Source organism: Lolium rigidum, chromosome 7 (genome assembly GCF_022539505.1).
Source record: "Lolium rigidum isolate FL_2022 chromosome 7, APGP_CSIRO_Lrig_0.1, whole genome shotgun sequence".
In the NCBI taxonomy this organism is placed as follows: Eukaryota; Viridiplantae; Streptophyta; class Magnoliopsida; order Poales; family Poaceae; genus Lolium; species Lolium rigidum.
This window is the reverse complement of record NC_061514.1, coordinates 311,297,054-311,320,757: the sequence shown is the minus strand read 5'-3', so window position 1 is coordinate 311,320,757 and position 23,704 is coordinate 311,297,054. Positions and strand designations below refer to the sequence as shown.

Genomic DNA, 23,704 nt, shown 5'->3' with positions numbered 1-23,704 from the left:
TTCTTTCGTCGCTGGAGTTGCCTTTTCTGTCCCTTCGATTTTCGCACTTCTCCCCTCGTTTCCTCTGAAATTCGTCCAGGGACCGAACTGACACATATTTATATTGACAGGGAGAGATGCGTTCGTTTTTAGGGCGCCGGCGCTGTGACAAGGACGAGCCGATGGAGAGTTTTTGTTGGGTTTGGGTCGCTCATGACAGCTGCGAGACGGTCCTCCCGCGCCGTCTCCGTGCCAAAATCCGGAGAGCAGCACAAAGGGAAGCGATTCCGTGCACGCGCGCGAGGTCCGTGGATTCCGTGGCACCAAGTCATCATGCGATTAATTCTCGTACCAACCGATTCTTCTGCCCCTTCGATTTTCGCGCTTCTCCCCTCGTTTCGTCTGAAATTCATCGTATAACTACCATATTTATACTACTCGTGCCATATTTATCGCTCTCGCCCAGCGACCCAACTGACACATACTCGCATTGATTCTTCACAAAATACGGAGCGCGCGTCTCAAAACTAGGCAAGCACGGCTCGTCTCCTCCTCCTTTATTGCGCAAGCATTACTAGTAGTTCACACACCATTTGATCACTGGTACCATATTGATTTATTTTTCCTTGGATTTGTTGGAAAGTCTCTTAGCATATTTTCTCTTCTCCTTAATTTCTACCTATCTATTTGGAAGCCGATGCTGCACACCAAAGCAACAAAATTCAACCTTGGCATGCGGAGGTCCAATGCCTCACTGACCCTCCCCGCAGCTCGGACAAAAAGCGATTTTTCAACCAAAACTGAATTAAAAGGAATGAGAGATTGGGGTTAGGGTTTTATTACCATACCTAGACGGCGATGTACCGGATGAGGGTGCGGCGAGTGCAACATGGTTGGTCACCGGGGAGGGCACCCACATCCCGGCCGAGGGCGCCGCGCCCGCACGAACGCGGCGGGGAAAACTCCACGGAGCGTGCCGATGGCCGGTACCGGCTCACCGACGTGCAGCACCAGCCCGTCGACCACACACACGACACGAGAAGCGATCGAGTTCGACAGAGGGGAGGAGGGCCGGAGCAGGGGGAGAATGTGGTGTCGCCGGCGAAGGAGGAGCGCCGCGCTAGCGAAAGAAGATCGTTGAGTGATATCCTAGGCCTAACTTTTGATATGGATGGCATGCATATCGGCTTGATGCGAAAAAAACTAGTCATCCCCCCCCCCCCCAACTCGCTCTCACCTCGCTACACTATCTGACCTCCTCTTTCCTCTCACCGGGCCGCTCCTTCCTCCTCTCCGCCGGAATAGTCGGCCGAAGATGGAGAGGAGAAGGCTCCGGAGTACATAGCAGTAGTACTAGGATTAGGTTATGGTCCTTAGTGGCGTATGGCGTGAATGCCGGTACAGAGGTGGCGGATCCCATCGGCTGGATCTGGCACTGCATCGTCTTCTTCCTCGACCTCACGGAGCTCCAGCGGTCGGATCACGTCACGGCCCACATTTTCTTCGGACAGTGATTGATTTTAAATTGCTCTTGTGGCTTTACAATATTAATTACAACAGTTTACTATTTCCGCTTGCTTACGTAGCTCTGCATGCTTTGGAATTCTGTTTCCCGCTCGTGTTGCAGCGTACACAAATGCTCACATATACTACGTAGCTCTACACGCCTAGATTCCATGTATGTATGCTTGTATTTTTCTTCTCCACAAATTGCACACCCAATTTCAATTTTGAAGTGCAATTTCAATTCCAAAATACCTGCCACTATGTACTTGCTCTTCTTCGCAACCGGTGGACTCGCCATCCCGAACTTGTAGCCTCGACTGGCGCGGTCTCGTCTTGTCGGTCGGCGGTCGTGGCTCTCTGCCCATTGGCTACTGTGGTGCCTACACGCCTCCGCTACATGCACAATCTCAACTTCATAATCACAAGGTTTCCGACATTTCAGAAATTAGGCACATGCCAGATGTCTCGATCATATATACTTTTTTTTTTTGTTAAGTTTCATGCTTTGAAGAACTGTCGAGGACATCTACCTCGACAAGTTCGTGCTCCTTCTACTACCACAAATTAGTGGTACAATGCAATCTTAATTATCAGCTACTTTTACAATTGTGTTAAGATTTACACATGTTTTTCCTTTATTCAAGTGTAGTGGGTCTTGTTTCGACTTTGAGGGTACTAATTTTTGTTGCCAATGGGTCCACACGTAGCAATAGTCCATGTTAGTAGGTTTTAAGTATTTTGTGTTTTTTCATGTTCCTCAAAGTTGTATTTTGTTCATCAAGAAATTTGAATATTTTGTGTACTGTTTACCCTATGATGTCTATGCATTTGTGTGTTAAAAGAATTTCCCCAAAAATGTTCGCTCGACAAACCAAAACTCCCGAGTCCGCCACTGCCCGTGAGTGGGGAGCAAGGTTGGAAAAAGCACTAGGCGTAAGCAAGGTGGTTGGCATCCGCCTAGTGGCGCCTATAGGCAGTGCTTAAGCGTTTGTAGGTGCGACCTAGACAGACATATACATTCTTTATTCTGATATCCTAATAAATTTTAAGTCCGGGAAACCCTTCGAACGAGCTTTTGAATGCCTCTAAGATTTCACAAGTTAAGGTTCGAAAAAAAAACATTAATGGAGAATCTCCAGGTACCTGGAACTCCTAGGAAACCATCGCAATGACGAGACGACACATAAAATTATAGTTAAAACCTATCATTTCAAGCATAAAAATGAAAACAAGGGGCCACAAAATAGTGCCACATAGGCATCTAAAATGAGCGGGAAAAAGTCAAAATGACTTGTGCCTTTTATCTATGTCGACCATGATTGTTTTACTCTTATCTAGCTGGAAACTGGACTTGGAAAACATGATTGTGAGAAACCATGCACATGATATAGCCATTATGCTATGACTAGTCGTGTGTTTCTTCCTATGGAACCCATGCACGACGTGGTCTGACCATAGCTAGTAACATGCATATGTATACTAGCACTAGTCACCATACCAAGCCAACAATGCCAAAGCATCTATCTATTCATTCTATTCAAGGAGGAAACTTTTGATTTAAAATGCAACCCTAGTTGCAAGCTTTTCAAAAAAGGAATTTTCAAAAAGTTTCACATGTATGGCAAGTTTTAAAATATTCTTTTTCATAAGCACGCCAAACAATTGGCACCAACGAGTCTCCAGCCACGTCGTCACACCCAACAACGACCCAACGTGAATCAAGTCTACTTCAACTCATGCGTACAATGCGCCAACACCCCCTCCCATTAATATTGTCCTAGCAACTTTCAAGGCTAATCCACTCCGTCGTCACGTCTATTTTGACGAAGCAATACCAACCCTTGATGGGTGCCGACGGGGCGAACAAAATCCATGCATCAATGTTTTTTTTATTTTACTTGTAGGAACATCTACTTTAGAAAAAATAGTCTCTCTGATCCATAACATATTATGGATTAGAGGGAGTAGTAATTTATAGCATACAACAACAAGATCAAAGCATTATTCCAAAGCAAGTTTGGGTAGACTAGATATGAAACTTGACCCAAACAAAATGAAACCAAAACAATGAGAGATAAAAAACACAGGTAAACTAAGATTTCGACATATGGATTACTGATTTACATGCGGTCCTATCGATCTAAAAACTTTAGGACATTCTTATTCATGAAGTCTATTTTTACCGCCCTGCCCATGTAAACTTTGGCAGTGCTCTACCCCTTCTTGTATCTTCCATACTCGTTAGAATTCCTTAGTCGGTGTAAGATTAGCTTATCTTCGACTAGTGCCACCCCTAGCCTACCCCATATTACATCATTCCTAATCCGATCCTTTCATGTATGGCTACACATCCACTATAGCATGTGCATCTATGCAACACTCATTTGCTGGATGTGTTGTGTTTTAGTGGGCTAAGATTGTGCTCCTCATAGCATTGCTTGTTTGATTGTCAACCTAACAAAACTTATTTTTTACCTTTTGTGGAACCTTCTTGTCACATAGGATGCTAGATGCTTATCGCCTCTTCATCCATCCCATCTTGATCATGTGGCAAACATCATCATCGATATCACCAATGCTTTGCAACATTGATCCTTGGAATATGTCCCTCTTAGGCACTATTTGTCCATGTAAACTAACATCTCCATATTCCACTATCTTAACACCACTAAAAATCACATCGCAAGTACTTGGTCTTGGTCGTACTAAATATAAACCCTTTGATTCCAAAGTATGCCTCCATATAGTTCGAACTACCTATTTACTCCAACTCTAGTATGATCCACTATTACCAAATCATCATCAAAGAGCATACACCAAGTATATCGTTGGTTGCCTCATTCATCATTAAGAAAAACATGTATGGGCTCATGGCTGATCCTTGATATATATATAGTCATATCGTATAATTAGAAAGGTACCACTCTCACTATCACATGTGCGAACACTTGTCACAACGTTATCGCACATATCTCTTATGACAGTAATATACTTTGTAGATTGTAGGAATGTGTTATCTTCAAAACAAAAGGTCGTAGCCCTACCTAAAAAACAACTATATACCAGGAGACGAAAAACAACAAGCATACAAGAATGAAAAGAAACACAGCTTGAGTTTCGTGTCCGTTGTCTAACCTTGCGATCTGACTGAAGAGGCACCGAAGTTGGTGAAGAGGACCACCATTGAGAACTCCTGAGGCCACGCAAAAACCCAAGAACCATCCACTTCTACCTCCACAGAAAGCTCCTTGCTTTCACGTCCCGGATCGAAAGACGCCAGACCTATCTGAGGTAGACCGCTCTCCCTGAGCACGCATGGATATCGGAAGTCACTGTCAGGGAGAAGGACTACAAGCACTCTCCTCGCCGGCGCCGCCACCCGCGAACATCACCGCCACATGCAACACACACCACAACACACCAAACCAAGCTGCCAGGAGCAGGCGCAGACACCGCCTACCAATCGCCGGCGAGCTCATCCACCCATATCATCTATCTCCGAACGGTGCCCCCATCGAGGGAACGCCACCAGAGCTCCGCCGCCGTCCAAACCGAAGTTTAATTTGGGCTTTTACCCGATATAGGAAGAGCAGGGAGGGAGGGGATACAACCTCGATGTCACCTTCAAGAAGGAGCACGGTGCCGTCGCCAGCGTCGTCGACCTCGTGGCCGCCATCGTCAGCCAAGGGTTTCCCCCGGTTTAGAGCCCACTGCCGAACAACCTCACCAAACCACCAGAGGGAGTCTAGGGCCAGGGAGGTGGGAGGAGCACCACAGGGAGGAACAACACCCGTCCAGATCTGATGCCGAAGGCCCGACGAGGCGACCTCCGCACCAGGCATGCACCCGCCGCCCCTTCACCGTCCACACGGCCGAAGAGCGTAGACCGCAGCACTGGCGGCGCGCGATTTAGGGTTCCCCCTCGGTCGCCTGGAGGGGCGACGCGAGGGAGAGAGAGAGGGGGGTCCGGAATAATATAAATATGCAACACATAAATTGTATCATTAAGAAGTAGAACATCTAAACTTTTTAACGAGATACATGTTTTGTAATATATGTTTTGTATTATATTTGTCAAATTTACAACCTAGAAATAGGACGCCAACCTTATCACCATAACCAACTTAGGAGTGGTATTTTATAGGCTCGGGTTTTGGAGATATCACGGCCAGCAAAAACAACAAACTCGCGTGAAGCCTACTCGTTAGTTACCTCTCACGATTTGTTGACATCGAAACTCAAAAAATCATCTAATTAATTAAGGGAACCGACGCCTCGCGTGAAGCGAATGAATTATAGCCTCGCGTGGTTACAGGCTCACTCACCATCACGCCCAAGGAGCTGGAGCCAATCAAACCTGCGCCGCCGCCTCCCCCAAGCCCTCCGTCGACGTCGCCTGCCGGAGCTGGAAGCTGTGGCCAATCAAACCTGCGCCGCCGCCTCGCCTCGTCTCCCCATGCCCTCCGTCGACCTCATCTGCCGGCGCGGGAGGAGCACTCCGCCGGCGCCTGCTGCCGGGATGACCCCGCCATCGCCATGCTGCACGCCCTCCCTCACCACGCACGCCCTGCCCCGGGACGTCGCCGTAAGTCCAGGTACGACCAACCAAAACCAGAGACCTAATCCTCTTCCCCCCCACCCACACCCACCAGTTCAACAAGATTAAGCACTGCATTTTTTCGAGGGTTGTTCTGATTTGGGTCAGTGAATCTAACGATTTGGGGATTAATATATACGCGATGTGGAATCAAGTCGGTTCATGTTCACCTTGTCTGCTTCCCCATCAAATGTTTCCCCAAATCCTAACAATAATAATCTGGTCGAAATTGGAAATCAGTTTCCTGACAAGGTTTATCTTCCTGTTGATATCCAAGTATAGATTAAGTGATGCCTTCTGTGGGTTAAATCAAAATTTATTATGAAAGATTGCCATGGCTATATTGTCAAACATCGTGTGATTTGGTTTCCCTGACTGAACTAGTGTATCAAGTTGGTAGCTTGATGCCTAATTATCGTTCAATTTTATAGGCTGCAGTTATGCGTTGATGAAGGAGAGCATGAATGCCCACATAAGTGTTTGGGAGTATTAATTCTTCTGACCTTGAAGAAGCATCAAGACAACAATGTCACAAGCAGCTCCGAGACAACATCGCATTCCTCGGCGGGCCACCACACCCATGCCCTTCGTCGGCGCAGCATGGGTTCTGCTCCTTCTCCCCGGCCAACTCTGGTCGCCGTCCGAGCTCTAGGTATGCGTTTTCCCCGTACCTGCTCTCCCAGTTCAACTCCAACTCTTCTTCCCGAATTTGACAGAACAAATCGTTTCTTTTTTTACTAGCCGGAGGAGGAGTCCCGGATAAATCCGTGGAGATAGCTCACTCAGTAGTACGCCAGGCGCTCAAACACATGCCCTCAGCGCCGTTGTCATCAGGTCTCCTCCAGCTCTGGGTTCCCTGCACCACGAACGCATCAGGCCCGTTTTAGAATCAGGGATTATGAATTGTGTGTCAGTGTCTTGTTGTTTCCCTGCTCAGCGGTGTGTCTTTTTAATTAACTTGCATGGACAAATGGCATGATGGGATTTGAGCTTTGAGCTAGCAAATAAACTAGTACTCTACCAAAAGTTGGAGTAGTGGAGAATTAAGATCAATCCATGGGAGTCCCATACCTACATGGAATGGTTGCACGTTCAATTTTCATTTGTTCAGTGTTGTGCGCGAGCACTTCTTTCCTTCAGTTAGCGCTGAAATTATGTCCCTAATCTCTGAATATTGCTTGAGCTCGGTTTAGTGTTTCTCCTGTCCTATTTAGAGTTTAGTAGCACATGGTGTTTTCTTTAGAAAAAAGATGCTGATCAAGATTCTTGTTTACTCCTGTGTTTTGTTGCTGTTTGTTTAAAATTCAGTTTAGTTTTGTATATGCAAGCAGTTCAACTTGTTGTGCTTTAGTACTGATCGCCTAAGCTCCGTGAATTAAGTCTATATACCTTCATGCTAGATTGGTGAACATCAATATGGTTCAGGGTAACAGGGTGTTCTTGATGCCCTGTCATTTGTCTCGCTGATTTGATCTGTCGAAAAGTTCTGAAGGGGCAAAGATGGATTATTAGTCTTTCTGTTAACTCCTCATATGTAATGCCTCTAATGTTTTTTCATTTTCTTTTCAGGTCTCATATATCTAAGATATACATGTCTAATAGTCTACTAGGAAGCATGGCAGCCTGCCAACATGTGGTGGTGACGTAGCACAAGTGACCGGCTGGACCATGCTCCACCGGCTGCCACCCATGCGTAGGTGCACGAGGGAGTTGAAGCCTGAGATAGAGAGGTTTAGAGGGAGGAGATGAGCGGCTGGCGACCACGTACAACTGCACTCTGGCCCGCGTCACCACCTCGCCATGCACCCTCCTGCTCGGGCCTCCCCGCCGCCCAGACCAACAAGATGCGACAGTGCTGCCCGTACCCTTCTCCCTGGTCAGTTCCATCGCTGGCGCCTGCTGCGGGGTGAGGCTGCCATGCTGCACGCCCTGCTCCAGGACATTGCCGTACCTCCAGGTATGCCGAACCAAAACCCCATATTAATTATTTGTAGGGTTCATATATGCACGACGTGGAATCATGGTGGTTCATGTGTTCAACTTCTAGTCAACCAACGTGTTCGCCTTGTCTGCACTCCCATCAATGTTCACCTTGTCTGCATTTCCATCAATGTTCCCTTTTGATGTCAAACTATTGTTTAAGATGATATTAACCATTTGCCTTCAGTGGGTTAAATCAAAATTTATTATGATCCTGTTTGAAAAGAGTGTCATGGTTATGTTGTCAACATTGTGTGATTCTGTTTCACTCATTGGATGAACTAGTAGTATATAAAAAGTTGGTAGCTTGTTGGCTAATTATTGTTCAAATTTTATAGGTTGCAGTTATAGGAGAGGATGCATGCCCAGACAATTGTTTTGGAGCATTCTTCAGACCTTGAAGCAACACCAAGACAACATCGTCACAAGGAGCTTGATTTAGTTTCCCTGAATGGACTAGTGTATCAAGTTGGTAGCTTGATGCCTAATTATTGTTCAATTTTATAGGCTCCAGTTATGTGTTGATGAAGGAGAGCATGCATGCCCAGATAGTTGTTTTGGAGCATTCTCCCCAGCCAACTCTGGTCGCCATCCGAGCTCTAAGTATGTGTTGTGCCCATACCTGCTCTCCAATTTAACTCCAACTCTTCTTCCCAAATTTGACTGAAAAAATCGTTTCCTTTTTTACCAACCGGAGGAGGAGTCCTGGATAAATCGGTGGAGATAGCTCACGCAGAAGTGCGCCGGCCGCTCAAACACATGCCCTCAGCGTCGTCATCGTCAGGTCTCCTCCAGCTCTGGTTTCCCTGCACCATGAACACATCAGGCCTGTTTTATGAATTGTGTGTGAAGTGTCTTGTTGTTTCCCAGCTCAGCGGTGTGTCTTTTTAATTAACTTGCATGGACATATGGCATGATGGGATTTGAGCTTTGAGCTAGCAAATAAACTAGTACTCTGCCAAAAGTTGGAGTAGTGGAGAATTAAGATCAATCGATGGGAGTCCCATACCTACACGGAATGGTTGCCCGTCAATTTTCATTTGTTCAGTGTTATGCGTGAGCACTTCTTTCCTTCAGTTAGCGCACAAATTATGTCCCTTATCTCTGAATATAGCTTGAGCTCGGTTTAGTGTTTCTCCTGTCCTCTTTAGAGTTCAGTAGCACATGGTGTTTTCTTTAGAAAAAAGATGCTGATCAAGATTCTTGCTTACTCTTCTGTTTTGTTCCTGTTTGTTTAAAATTCAGTTCAATTTTGTATATGGAAGCAGTTGAACTTGTTGTGCTTTAGTACTGATCGTCTAAGCCATTCACCGGACCTGTAGTATACAGTTTTCTTAAAAGTCACCTGTATGGTTACAGGTTTGTGTATGTCAAGGAGTTGATTTGGTGCCCTTTCAGTTGACACAGCAATTTGCTGAAACGCTCGGTGCAATTGAATAGCCATTGCAACCAGTAAAACTTTACCTTGGTTTTTGCAAAATGGTCCGTTGGCCTTACAATCCCAAACAGAGGGAGTACTTACTACTAGTACGGCAATTTTCTCTTATTTTGAATGGATTCAAATCTTACGGGATTACCTGCTTTTCTCTTATTTTGAATGGATTCAAATCTTACGGGATTACCTGTGCATCAAATTCTGATGAAATGCGTGCAAATGATCTTAACTAGTACTAAATGGAAATGCCAGAATAGAAGCCCTGTGAGTCATGTTCCTTGATGCTAGATTGGTTAACATTGGTATGGTTCAGGGTGTTTTTGATGCCCTGTCTTTTGTCCCGCTGACACCCAAGAGATCGCAGAAGCACAGACATGCTGCAGGTCTGACCAATTAGATCTGCAGGTAAATATAGTAACTGTTTGATAGGTGCAGAGATGTTCTGATACAGCAAAACGAGATTATATATATAATTCATCTCTTTTGTACATGTGCATAAGAGATGCATGTACAAATGCGTTGCAAAGGTTACCCTACATGGAGATGATATATTTATTGGTATGGCCTATAATATGTGAATAGTATAACACATGCAGTATACTAGCTAGTTTGCTTCTTGATAATGGAAGAATTACTTCCGGCTGGCATTTGCATCTCTGCTAGTTGACTGATGCATTTACTTGCCTTAGATCTGAAACTAGTCATGCGTATGTGATCTGCCTAGGTGCAACGCTGAGACAAAGGCAGCCATGTCGATGCTCATCTGCAATGGGTGTTAGAGCCTCTTTACGTACAACCACAGTGCCACTGGAACTGTCTCAACTCCACAAGAGCAGGTAAAATCATTTCTGGAACTGTCTCACTCATTGGTATAGCTGCTGGATCAATTTTGCTATTTTTTTGTCATCTCAGCTGTTGTGCACCCACATCATGATTTGTAGATGATACTACATGTGTTTAACACTTGTGTACAGTGAGGAGCGACGACAGGGAGGAAATGGGCGCGACCGAGCAGGAGGTCAAGATGGCTTCCCCAATGTCCATCGAGGCGGCCTCGGCGCTGCCCTTCAGGAGATTGTCAACCTCGCCACCCAAAGGTCCATTTTTTTCTCGAATATGTTCATCACAATCTGTATATTGTTCTCGGTTTGTGGCCTTCTTGGTTTTTCTTACATGTATTGTAGAACGATTAATTTTGTTAAAGCATGCCGTTCTCCTGAATTGGTCTTCCTGTCCTATCAAATTGCAGTAACTTGCCAGGCTGCTAAATAGTACCAGTTGGTGTCGTAGCATGGACCATCCATTAAGTTGTATTAGTGTTTTCAGAACTAGCTGTAGGAAATTCATACTGTAGGAACCAAATGATGCATTTATAGCTTTATTCATTAGGATGAACTGATAAAAGCTTGAAACTAAAGTAGACCAAGCTTGAAACTAAAGTTGGATATTTCTTAACAAGTGATCATGGTTTAATTATCTGCTTCAGTTAATATGGATAGAAACTAACATATTATTACGGACGATAACTCAAATTTTATTTTTATAAAAGGCCAAGGATGGTGAACGTTAATACATTTTGTTGGTGACGATTAATGCAAAGCACATTTATGTATATCAGATCACCTATTGAACGTCATGATTATAATTTTCTGATGTTCTAGGCAATGGACATGATAATATTTGCATTGTTGTATAACAGGATTCTTTTAAAAAAGGAACTTCTGTTTATCATGCTTGGTAGTTTCATTATATTGTGGCAATACAGTTCTGGAATTATCATAGCTTTTTTCTTTAAATGAACTGTCTTATGCATCATCGAGTTATGTTGTGTCCATTGATCAATTTTGATCTTTGTGATATATTCACCTATAAACTGTTATCTGCAATTTCAAACATTGTAGAAGGTAGTTGTCTGCAATTTCAGTTGGGTTTTCTTCTCCCATTTGGAATTGGATTGGAATCAGCCCCCTTGTATTTTTATATTATACTCTGAACTTCAGCCTTGAAACATTGTAGAAGGTCGTTGTCTGCAATAGTATACTATTTAGTAGCATCTTATTTGTTTTGATATCATGGTCGTTCACTTGGCAAGGAGAGTTCTCTAGAGATGCGTGTATTCCAGATTCTAGAATAGAAGTCCAAACAGAAACAATTCTGCTGCGTTCCTGCCATGCAATGATCTTACTTGGTGCATGAAATGGCTAGCTGTGGAAGTGTGAACTCCATTTTTGAAGTAAGCATATCCACGGCTATTGCCCTTACTGTGATTTTTCCATTTTTTTTGTGAATTTGCTAGAGTTGCAGTCGAGTGATGAAGGTACAATTTGTCATTGTTTCACAAGAGGATCTTACTGATATTCTCGTGCCGAAATAAACTAAGTAACTGTTTAAGGATTGGTTTTTTCTGTATGTCTTTGTGGGCCTTAAGTTCGAGCAAAGAATGAACCATAGATCTTCATGTGCTGTTAGATTTTACATTTGTACATTTAAAGCTCACAAAGCCTCCTTTCCACTGTTCTCTAATATTTGCATTTCGTCCTTTTTGAATTTGGGATTCTTGCAACTTTTATTAAATGTTGAGACGAAAGGAGAAAATGGCTAATAAGCTTGTTTTCTGTTTTGAGTTTGCAAGCACTACACCAGGTTGACAATATTAAATCTGCGAATTGAATGGTCTTTCTCCTTGCTTATCTAATTAATTAGCAAATGCTTATTTAGATGTGTACGATTTCCCTTCTAGACATGGACATATGGTCTAAATTTCATAAAGGTTGGGGAGCATTTTCAGTTACATATACCATTGAAGATTATCCCAATAATTTATGATTCTTACTTGTATATGTGCAGTTGGAGAGGATCAAAGGCTGAGTGGACACCCCACAGTCACGCCATGGCTGAGTTTCCAGTTAACAGAAACTAAGCATTTGGACCACTCCGGCCTTTTTAGTCTATAGAGGTAGTTCTTCTTTTCCACATATATACGATCTATCACTAAACCTGTTAAGCGTGATACATATACCATTTGTAGTAGTTGAAGAGGTTGCTGTTGCTATAAAAAAATCAATTATGTACCGTTGTCATGTTCTTTCTTGTAAGTTAAATAATTTCCTTGAGAGATATAAGATCCTTATAAGTCTAGAGTTTGTTTCAGTACTATGCAGATCATATTTTCAGAGATCCTCTTATCACCTTTCACTTTTGAATTTTTCAGGCGACATAGGAGCTGTGGTACATGTGTTGAGGCCCTTCCTCGGTCGTTTGACTTGGCCAAGGTGCTGAGGACCGAGGTCCATGCTGATGGCCTCTTAGAGCTTCTTTGCTGCCTGCCACTAGACACCGGGAGAAAGATGGTGGTGGCCGCAGGGAGCATGGGAGCTATGGTGGCAGCTGGACGCTAGGAGCTGTCCGAGGTGGTCGATGCCAAGAGAATGGCGGCACATGAAAAGAAAGGACATGATTTTGTCGAAAAGGGCGTCCCTATTTTCATCACCTGCTGGTACAATGCGTGAGGGAATGACTTGATCTGGCTGTCCGATTTGTCTCCTTGTCTCAACAGCATGCTCTGCTTCAGCTCGCAGGTTATGACCTCCCTCCTTACTTCTCACTTCTCGCTGGTTTGCTTTGGTCAGTACAATGTGGAAGTGCTTAAACTGCTTATCAGAGATGAAATTGTTTATGCTAGCTGAGATGCATATGGTTTTCCTTTTAGACTTGTGCATTCTTATATAGCTCTGTGATGTTCAATTTTGATGCTGCCATTTTAAAATTGATTGTGGGATTTCCAAGCAGATGGGTCTGTACCGGGAGACATTCATTTGGTTGTGAATACCACTGGTTGGTACTGTGTAGTTTTGATCTTTGATTATCTAGGTCACTCTATAGTTAGATTAGCCCTAATAAGTAGACCCGTAAAAAGAGAATGTAGTTTGTGATTAAAGGTTACTTAATAGTCTCTGCAATCAATCGTTTATCTCCTGATGTAGGAGTACTAGTAGGAGTAGTACCTAACAGAGCATCTTGTTGTGGTTTATGTATTACTATTCGTAGACCACACTAGGGAGGCCATCGGTTGCTTCTCTCGATCTGGGCCTGACCTGGGTCGGGTGGGCCATGGCCATGCACCCCCTTCGATCCAATCCCCTTCCACCCATCCCCCCGGCTGTCGCTGGTGGAGGATGACATGCGTGTGAGCATCAAACCTTTTGGGCGATGGCTACTCTAGTCTGCCCCGACGGATCCCGGCGACGGCAGCTGCGGGCTGGCGCGGCAGCATCTGCGCTGGCCGGTGCCCCTTCTCCTGCGACGTTTCTAGGCTTCCCCGAGTGACGGTCTACTCCAGCGACCTCCTTCACCACCTCCGATCTGCCCCTGCATCATCAATGCTCCTTGTTCATGGGTCAGGGCGAAATCCCCGCGCGGCGACAACCTGTGCTGTCAACGGCGACGCTCGAGGTTGCCGTTACCTCTTCGAGGTGTTGGCATGACCCTGACCAGACTTCCTCCTCGAGCATCGGGAAAACCCTAGGTCCGGCCTGCTGGACCGGGCAGCGGCGGCGTCTCAGCACTGTTCCCCTCTTGATGGCCCTGCAAATGTTGAAGTGGAGTACTTGTTGCTGCAGCTGGACGTTGGTGATGCGTGTCTCCAGCATAGACTACTTCAACATTTGCCTGGTACTTCCCCGATGATTGCTACACCAGTTCCAGCTAGGCCCTGCCTCCCACTTGACGACTCTGTTGGCACACGATGGGTGCGAGGTACGTTGGCCTGGGCAGTCTTGGAGCTGCAATTGTCCCTCGAGGTGCCCGGCAACGGTGTCGCTACCTTGTTGTTTCAAGTCTCGATGCCTCACCATTCTTGGTTGTAGGCAACATGGTTTTAAAGGCGTCGCCTAGGCGTCGCCTAGCGACGCTTAAGCGTCCGAGCGCCCGGAGATGGCAAGGCGTCGTGCTCGCCTTAGGATCTTGTCTAAGGCGTCCAGATTCGCCCTTTGAGGCGTCCAAGTCGTCGCTTAGGCGGGGAAAGCGTCGCTCCGGCCCATTTTGGACGCCATGGACAAGTCAAGCGGAAGCAAAGGAGGCGAGCGGGAACCATGGCGAGAACTCAGAAATTGGCGAGAAATTGGGGGCCGAGAGAGAGGGAAACGAGAGGGGAGAGAGAGAGGGAACAGACCAGTCAAGAATCGAATCGATTGAGAGAGATCTCGTCCTCCATCCTCCTCCGCCGGCCTCCCCTTCTCCGGCCAGCACCCTCCCCTTCACGGACACCGGCGTCCTAGGAGTCCGCAGCACCGCCGGCGAGCGCGTCCGGGCGCCGTGGTGGCTGCCTCTCCGCCCGGCCTCCTCCTCCTCCTCCTCCTTGCCCCATCTCGGATGGCCTCCTCTTCTCTCGGTGGGGGACAGAGAGGTCGAGGTTGAGCTGCGTCCTTGCTCGTCCAGCCCCATCTCGTTGGGCCGGTTGGGCCGGGGATAATTCTTTTTTGCCGAGTATACTGGGCCGGAGCCCTGTCCTTCGCTTCGCTTCGAGCGTTCGACCGAAGGCGTCGCCTTGCAACGCGCCTTGAGCGCCTATGCGTCCAGGCGCACCCCCATCGCCTTGGGACGCCTGGCCGCCTTTAAAACCATGGTAGGCAAGGCTAGGCGAGGCCTAATGTCGCTGTGGTCTGTAGTCGAGGGCACCTCCTTACCAAGTTGCAGTCTTTGGTGAGGAAGGTCGTGTGTGTGTCCCTCCTTCTGGAGGTTGTACCCTTGATGTCTTCTTTCTATTCAATGAAATGAAACGCAAAATCTCTTGCGTTTTCTCGAAAAAAAATCCTTATAAGTCTAGAGTTTGTTTCAGTACCATGCAGATCATATTTTCAAAAATCCTCTTATCATCTTTCACTTTTGAATTTTTCAGGCGACATATAGGAGCTGTGGTACATGTGTTAAGGCCCTTCCTCGGTCGTTTGACTCGGCCAAGGCGATGAGGACCGAGTTCCAGGGTGATGCCCTCTTGGAGCTTCTTTGCTGCCTGCCACTTGACACCAGGAGAAAGATGGTGGCGGCAGCAGGGAGCATGGGAGCTATGGTTGCAGCTGGACTCTAGGAGCTGTCCGATGTGGTCCACGCCAAGGAAGAGAATGGCGGCACACAAAAAGAAAGGACATGAATTTTCCGAAAAGGGCGTCCTATGGTCATCGCCTTCTGGTACAATGCGTGAGGGAATGACTCAAGCTGGCTGTCTGATTTGTCTCCTTCCTTGCCTTAACATCGTGCTTTGCTTCAGGTTGCAGGTTATGACCTCCCTTCTTACTTCTCACTTCTGGCTGGTTTGCTTTGGTTGGTACAACAAACCGGACGTGTTTGTGGAAGTGCTTATCAGAGATGAAATATTTGTTTATGCCTAGCCTTTGTTTCCTTTCTAGGGATGCATTCTTATGCTAGCTGAGATGCATATGGTTTTCCTTTTAGACTAGTGCATTCTTATATATCTTTGTGATGTTCAATTTTGATGCTGCCATTTTAAAATTGATTGTGGGATTTCTAAGCAGTTGGGTATGTACCTGGAGACATTCATTTGGTTGTGAATATCACTGTATAGTTAGATCAGGCCTAATAAGTAAACCAATAAGAAGAGAATGTAGTTTGTGATTAAAGGTTTCTTAATAGTCTCTGCAATCAATCGTTTATCTCCTGATGTAGGAGTACTAGTAGCAGTAGTACCTAACAGTGCATCTTGTTTTGTTTTATGTATTACTATTCGTAGACCACACCAGGGAGGCCATCGGTTGCTTCTCTGGATCTTTCTATGAAGAATGGTCATCATCATGTTTTTCTATTTGGTTGAGTTTAGATATGTGGCATGTGTCATTTTCTTCTGATAAATATGCCCACAAATTAGCCCATGATGTCCAGCTTTATTGAAGAATTGCAGTTTTTAATATTTGGGTTACAAATTTTAATTGAGATCCAAATTTAGAATAACCGTAGTTACCATTAATGAGTATCACTTCTGATGGGGTCTTGCTACTCGTGCCCACCGGCGTTGATGTCGGCAACCTGCTCTGCCTGACCCCCTTCTCCAGATGCTCAAGGTATTCCCTATTCCACTGAAAAATCGGTTCTTTCTTGTCGCATGTTGGGCAGATGTTACAGGTTGCAGTGTTGTAGCTCAGTTCTGGGAGGAAGATGATGGTCTGTTTGTAACATTGAAACACCACCATGATTTTTTTTTGTGTCTTCTAGTAGTTGTCATCATATGAATTCCTTGACATGATGTTTGCTAAGAATATGACGAGCAATATCTGTCTCCTGTGGGATCGTGTTATTTGAGCAACTCATATTTCTGTGTTGGTACAGTCCAAAAATGATACATGAAAACAGAGCTAGGCAGGTTTGTTTGTAGCATCTTGGCATCAATCATACCTATTACTTTTTGTCAGTTCTGTAGATTAGATCAGGACAAGTTCATTGTTCTCCAACGTTATCCAGTTCTTGATCAAGCTTCTGAAACCCATCACATATATTAACACCTGAGCTGATAGCTATGATATTTTTTGTGTAATATATAACTTCCTCAAAGCTGGTACCTGCACTGCTTGTTTTAACGCTTCATATGACTTCCTTTATTTTCACCTCGGATGTTCTAAATTACAACTATATTTCTACTCATTTGCATGATAATTGGCTGATATGGATTGCAAGTGATATTCTTCTCGTCTTTTTTTCTTTTGCTACTATCCTGCTATTTTCAGTTTACCATCTTTGCTTATGCTTATCCAGTTGCCTCATGTGAAGGTGAATCTTTTATTTGGTAGTGTTGTCGTGCAGGTGACAAGGTGAGCTTGTTCAACTGGTGGCAGTCAGAGGCGACGGAGCAGCGCGTATGTTGTTGTTCTCCCCATGAAGATATGATGTGGATCTGGACACTTGAACCGGCCAGCGGGACATGCTTTTATTTGTGATGTTGCAGTGGATTAAGTTCTAGTTAGCTATGCTGGCCTGGAGCATCTTCAACAGTCTGGAGTATTTTACCATTGTGGTGTATAATGTTTTTGCTGAAAGGTTTGTAACAAATAGGTTTTGTTGTGTGATGTTTGCCTTGTCGAGACATGCTTGATGTCCTTAATACAAACAGTTTGGCATTAGCTAGCTTATTGATGTCGTGGACCTGGTGCGTTGGCTCCGTTTTTATTTCTTGAGCTGTGTGCACTTTTGTACTTTGACCAACTGTGTGCACTCAAATTTCGATGAAGTTTAAAATGAATTCTTCCTGGATGCCTAATGTTTCCGTAATGATCCAGACATTGTCCTTGATGCCTGGCGAGGTTGTGACACTAGACAAATGTGAGTCACTTAATTCCGGATGACGTGAATATAATAGTTGAAAGGGAGCAAAAGGTACACACAAATCCGGATTGATGGATTGAGCTAGAGATTTGCAAGAAAAATGAGAAATAGGTCTAAATATAGGTACACACAATTTCTTATTGTCCCTCTGTTTCAAGATTATGTGATTCACATTAATTCTCGAAAAATATAATAGTTGAAAAAGAGCAGTACGGAGATACATTAGGCAAACTAACTAATCCAACTGAGTAATATAGTTGAATAAAGAGCAAGGTGATGGTACGATAAGAAACAAATAAATCCAGCCAGTCCGTGAAATTGATAATACGGATTGATTGATTGAGATAAGAGTGTCAATGAAATTGGTTGATTGATTGATTGAGCTAGAGATTTGCAAAGAAAACGAATAGTAAGTGGAATTGATTAATTGAGCTATAGATCTACAAGCAAACGAACAGTCAGTACATTTATTACGTACAAGTACCCATGAGACTCCAGCATGAATCAATTAATCACACCTCTTACGGGCAACAAGCCATGTCAGCGATCCGTGTGCTTCGTCCATCCCCGCCGTCCGATACATCCATCCCGTGATAACATCTGCTCCTTCCCACACATAGTTCAAACCTTAGTAGTACTATTCTCTTTCTCCTTCCTCTGAATGTAGTTCTATAAGTAGAAGCCCCTTGTCACCCACCGCGTGCGGGGAGCGTGTGTGACTTAGACTTTGACTTTTCTTGTCGACGAGAGGAGAGGAGAGGGCACTCTCCTCTGCGGACGAAGCATGCTTCTGGGGTATTCTCACCTCTCCTCTCTGGTCGTCGCTGGGAAGTTTGTGGATGAACAAGAGAACACGATCGTGCAACCATCACCAATCCCCTGAGATCAAAGCATATGCATGCATGTGGAAACTCAAGAGTATTCTCCACTGTTGATTCCAGCTCTGAATATTCTACTGTTGAAAAAACAAATGTTGACGTGTGCAAAAGCTAGCATTCGAGGAATGCGCGCAGTGCACTTTTCCTTCTTAACGCATTGGAGAAGACGACGAGAGACGGAAGCACGAGCTACAAAGGAAACGTGACGAATCGTCTGGAAATGGCGACATGCATGAGTTTTATCGCGACTCATCTATCACAAGCTAGGATTCCATGACTCGGTCTACTGCAACATGGGTATATAATGCAGTGCCTAGCTGAACACACAACACACAGCCACATAGATTTCCCAGTGCATCCCTAAGCTGAGCACACAACACACACGAGCCACCAATCATGGAGCAAGCAACGTACTACCTCAGTCTCTTCTTGGCTCTTCTCCTCCCCCTCTTCCTCCACAAGCTCATTAGGAAGCGCGACGGCGGGAGGCTGCCGCCTGGCCCCTGGCGCCTGCCGGTCATCGGCAGCCTGCACCATCTTGCTGGTAAGCCGCTCATCCACCGAGCCCTGGCGGACATAGCGCGCCGGCTGGATAACGCGCCCCTCGTGTACCTCAAGCTCGGCGAGGTGCCCGTCGTCGTGGTCTCGTCCCACGACGCCGCGCGCGAGGTCATGAAGACGCAGGACGTCACGTTTGCGACGCGCCCATGTAACCCGACCACCAAGATCATCATGTCCGACGGGGTGGGGGTGGCCTTCGCTCCCTACGGTGACCACTGGCGGCAGCTCCGCAAGATCTGCATCATGGAGCTTCTCAGCGCCCGCCGGGTGCAGTCCTTCCGGCATGTCCGGGAGGAGGAGGTCGGGCGCCTACTCACCGCCATCGCTGCGGCGCCACCTGGCGAGACCTTCAACGTCAGTCAGGGCCTCGCCGTGCTCATCACCGACTCCACCATACGTGCCATGGTCGGGGACAGGTTCAATAGGCGGGACGAGTTTCTGGAGAACCTCCGGGGCGGGGTCAAGCTCCTCTCCGGGTTCAACCTTGTCGACTTGTTCCCCTCCTCGAGGCTCGCCAGGTTCCTCACCAACTCGTCTCGGCTGGCGTGGGAGAACCACACCAAAAGCTTCGAGCTTATTGACTACGCCATGAAGCAACACGAGGAGCTCAAGGCCACCGCCGCGTCCAACGGTAATGTGAAGGACGAGGAGAAAGAGGACCTACTAGACGTGCTCCTCAGGATACACAAGGAAGGTAGCCACGACGTGCCTTTTACCATGGGATCCATCAAATCTCTTATCGTCGTAAGTATACCATACCAATAACTTTTACAGCACACACACACGTGGATATATGTTTTTTTGATATATGTCCCTTTGTTTTTCTTTCATCTTCCTAATTTTTTGTTTGTTTGAGTCTGCCTTTGTGTAGGACCTGTTTAGTGCTGGGAGCGAGACATCCGCGACAACGCTCCAATGGGCCATGTCGGAGCTCATGAGGAACCCCAACGTGATGAGGAAAGCACAAGCCGAAGTACGAGAAAATATCAAAGGTAAGCCAAACGTCACCGAGGATGACTTGGCAGACCTCAAGTACTTGAGACTCGTCATCAAGGAGACACTTAGGTTGCATCCGTCTGTGCCCTTGCTTCTCCCGCGCGAGTCCACCGAGACATCCAAAGTCCTAGGGTATGATGTTCCCAAAGGAACCACTGTATTCGTGAACACATGGGCAATCTGTAGAGACCCCAAGTATTGGGACGCCGCCGAGGAGTTCAAGCCAGAGCGGTTTGAGTCCGGCTCCGTCGATTTCAAGGGAACCAACTTCGAGTACACACCTTTCGGGGCAGGCCGAAGGATATGTCCTGGAATGTTATTTGCCCAGTCTATCATGGAGCTCGCCCTCGCGGCTCTTCTCTACCACTTCGACTGGGAGCTTCCCCATGGGGTTAAGCCAGAAGAGCTTGACATGACAGAGCAAATGGGCCTCGCCGTCGGTCGGAAGAATGACCTATATCTGTTTGCCAAGACCAAGGTTCCACTTGATGGCGCAATTTAGCGACTTCAAACATCACTCAATGGTTCCGACCAAGGTCGGAAGATGGGCCAGATCAAAGGGGTCACAGTTGTGCATATATATGGCAGTTATAAAACTCAATGATACATTTGTCATTGGAAATAACTAGTTCTAGTTTCTTAAAGGCTAATTTTATTTGTTTATTTAAAGACTACTTTAGTTTGGCAACAATTTGTGGATTTGTATCAACTTATATAACTCAATAAAATACTACTATTTTATTTTCATGTGCCATGACATCTATATCTATCTATATCTATATCTATACCTACTAATAAAGGAAGTAAGGTTTCTTCCTAATTTTTTCATCCGTTTTATTAGTACCCTTATTAGTCAGTCAAAATTACTTATACTGCCACCCCTTATACAACTGCTTTATGTTCTGCAAGGCCGAGACGTCCTCGTTCGCGCCCTTATGGCAACACAGTTGTGGCGGGGGTGGAGTTCCTGTTGCAAAGCCAGGCGCCACCACGGTGTTGGGCACTCCATCTCCTACCTTAGACGCTGCAAGGACATCATCATTATAAGTGTGACGCTACAATTGTACATATGTTTTGCTACAGTTGTGTTCAGTTTTTGCTAATGTAATACTCCCTCCGTTCCTTTATATAGTGCCTATAGATTTTCGGCATTTGTTTCAGAATATAAGGTTGTAGCTTAGTTTTTTTTCAATTACCCCTCCCCGTTCTGCTCCCAAATCGTCCAGCTTCCAAAAATTGTTATGGTAAGTTGGAAAGATATGGATTTACCAAATTTTACGTTGATCTCAAATCGTTCAGCAAGAGGTCTTGTGTAAAAAATACTCTTGCGCTAATTTCCGTGCCAAAAAACAATAGGCACTATAGAATGGAACAGAGGGAGTATAAATTATTTGCTATGATGTCTCTGGCGGATATCTCCGGCAAAAATGGTTTTGCTACAATTGTTTTATGTTTTTGCTATAATAGTACAAAATTCTTGTTACGAGGTTTCCGGCGAGAGTCTCCGGTGAAATCAGTTTTGCTACAACTATTCTATGTTTTTTGCTACAGTTGTACAAAATAGTTGCTATGAGGTCTCTAGTGAGAGCCTCCAGCCAGGTCTCTCGGGATGTGTCCGATGATGTCCCTGATGCGCTCGGTTTTACTACAATAACACAATTTTTTGCTATGAGATATCCGGCGAGGTCTCCGGCACGGCGTCTATTTCTTTTATTTTACGGACGAACCTTTTTTTTTTGCTATATAGAAACAAAAGTGGGAGTTTTTTTTTACTGCGAGTAGAAGCGAAAGCATCATTTGAGGCAAAAGTGGACAGAGTAGTAAATCCGACGGCCCAAAACAATTCGATTGGACGGGTGTGAACCAACAGCGGCGCCAGGAAATTGCTGTGGGTATTCCCACCAGCCAAAAAAATTCTCAAAGCAAACAAAAACAGGAGCAAACACTGTGAACCCGGAGCTAGGGAATCTAATTCCCAAGTGAGGCTCAGCAACATTCTTTAATTTATGGCGTGATAATCACCCTACACAATGGCAACGGGAACAATGAGGATCGTACAAAGGGTACAAATTGGCACATGGCATAGCGTAACTTCTAACGGACATGCCAACATGCTCCTTAATTTTGATTTTGTCCACTAACCTTTTCAGAGTTAATTAGATTTGATGTGTCAAGTGCCAACAGGGTAGTACACCTTTCACTAGGTTGTACTTTTCCTTAGCTACTAATTAAGTTGACCGTACCATGGTATCTTCCCGCCGGCGTCCTGGAAGAAGGCGGCCACCGCAGCCCACTCCTGCAGCAGCTTCTCCTCAACTCCGTCCTTGCAAAGCGCCGGGAAGAAGAGCCAGAACGACGTGGCCGTGACGAAGAGCCCTACCAGCACCGTCGCCACGGGCCGCGGCGGCGCCGGCCACCCACGCGCCGCCCACCGCCGCGCGCACCACCCCTCGAGAACGCAGCAAACGCCGTGGAGCAGGAAGAAGGCAGCCATCATGCCGTCGGACCGCCACTGCAGGCTGAGGTAGTACACCATGGCCTCGTGCATGAGCGCGGACACGGCGAAGGTGGCCAGGACGGCGGCGGGGACCCCGGCGAGCGCGCGGACGGGGTCGTAGACGGACGGCCGGAGGATGGCAGAAACCATGAGGTTCCACCGGCGGCCCCAGAAGTCCCGCAGCGAGGACGCCAGGTACGGCCGGTCGAACTGCGGCTCCGCCTCCATGCCGAGCGCGGCGGCGGCGGCCGCGATGCAGGGGAGGAGGAGGTCCAGGAAGCAGTAGGTGTGGACGCCGTACAGGGCTAGGCGCGCGTAGAGGTGCAGGCGGTGGTTGAGCTGGTACAGCCGGACCACGGCGGCTACGACGGCCACCTTCACCGCGCAAGAAACGAGGGACACCGGCTTGGCCTTGTTGGATGATGCTGGGGCGAGCTTGACGGGGAGCAAGGCGGTGAAGAGGAACGGCAGCACGGGAAGGGCGGGGTCGAGCGGGCCGCGGCCGACGGCGAGGAGGGCGAGCTTGAAGGTGCCTAGCCAGGCCAGGAAGAAGGCGGCGAGGCCCCGGACGATGGCGGAGGAGGGGAAGGCCAGGGGCGCGGCGACGAGGAGCGGGAACAGCGGGAGGAGGGCGATGAGGCGCGGGAGTCCAGGGCGGAGGAGCGACGACGACGTCCGCGCGTACAGCGCGGCGGCCGCGACGGCGAGGTACACCATGGGGATGCTGTCCTGCAGGAGCTCCATGGCCGTGGTGACATGCCCCCGGCACGGCATGGTGACTCGCTCTTGAGCTGGAAGAAGATAGGTCACCTCGAATGCGAAGTGCAAGGGAAGAGATTTTGCGTTCTGGACTGAAATGATTGAAAATTCCGGCTACTCGAAGATGCAAGAACTCCAGCTGTATTTTAAAGAGTGTAGGAAAATGGTTGGGAGGGTGTTGTATCTAG

At 46.5% G+C, this 23,704-nt stretch overlaps 3 protein-coding genes across 5 annotated transcripts; 2 read left to right on the top strand and 1 right to left on the bottom strand.

The window, feature by feature from the left end:
• Window positions 1–5,969: 5,969 nt before the first annotated feature.
• LOC124674077 lies at window positions 5,970–17,623 on the top strand. Of its 3 annotated transcripts, XM_047210113.1 has the most exons (12): window positions 5,970–6,080; window positions 6,514–6,734; window positions 6,824–6,916; window positions 7,652–8,039; window positions 8,570–8,665; window positions 8,757–8,846; window positions 10,222–10,333; window positions 10,472–10,594; window positions 12,345–12,384; window positions 12,448–12,453; window positions 12,709–13,075; window positions 15,394–17,623. In XM_047210113.1, exons 4-11 carry the CDS (start codon window positions 7,883–7,885, stop codon window positions 12,715–12,717), a joined length of 633 nt encoding a protein of 210 aa, XP_047066069.1. In that variant the 5' UTR covers window positions 5,970–6,080; window positions 6,514–6,734; window positions 6,824–6,916; window positions 7,652–7,882; the 3' UTR covers window positions 12,718–13,075; window positions 15,394–17,623. The 3 variants fall into 3 exon arrangements, 2 of the variants coding, with proteins under 2 accessions (XP_047066069.1, XP_047066068.1); XM_047210112.1 differs by having other exon boundaries at window positions 8,760–8,846; window positions 12,345–12,453; XR_006992938.1 differs by lacking the exons at window positions 5,970–6,080; window positions 6,514–6,734; window positions 6,824–6,916; ... (2 more) ...; window positions 8,757–8,846; window positions 10,222–10,333 and having other exon boundaries at window positions 10,511–10,594; window positions 12,345–12,453; window positions 15,394–15,683; window positions 15,763–17,623.
• Window positions 17,624–19,051: 1,428 nt separating this feature from the next.
• LOC124675960 (desmethyl-deoxy-podophyllotoxin synthase-like) lies at window positions 19,052–20,778 on the top strand. Its single transcript, XM_047212047.1, has 2 exons — window positions 19,052–20,008; window positions 20,136–20,778. Exons 1-2 carry the CDS (start codon window positions 19,100–19,102, stop codon window positions 20,760–20,762), a joined length of 1,536 nt encoding a protein of 511 aa, XP_047068003.1. The 5' UTR covers window positions 19,052–19,099; the 3' UTR covers window positions 20,763–20,778.
• A 1,526-nt stretch (window positions 20,779–22,304) lies between these two features.
• Window positions 22,305–23,501, bottom strand: LOC124670067 (acyl-CoA--sterol O-acyltransferase 1-like). Its single transcript, XM_047206578.1, has one exon. It carries the CDS (start codon window positions 23,499–23,501, stop codon window positions 22,485–22,487), a length of 1,017 nt encoding a protein of 338 aa, XP_047062534.1. The 3' UTR covers window positions 22,305–22,484.
• Window positions 23,502–23,704: the final 203 nt, after the last annotated feature.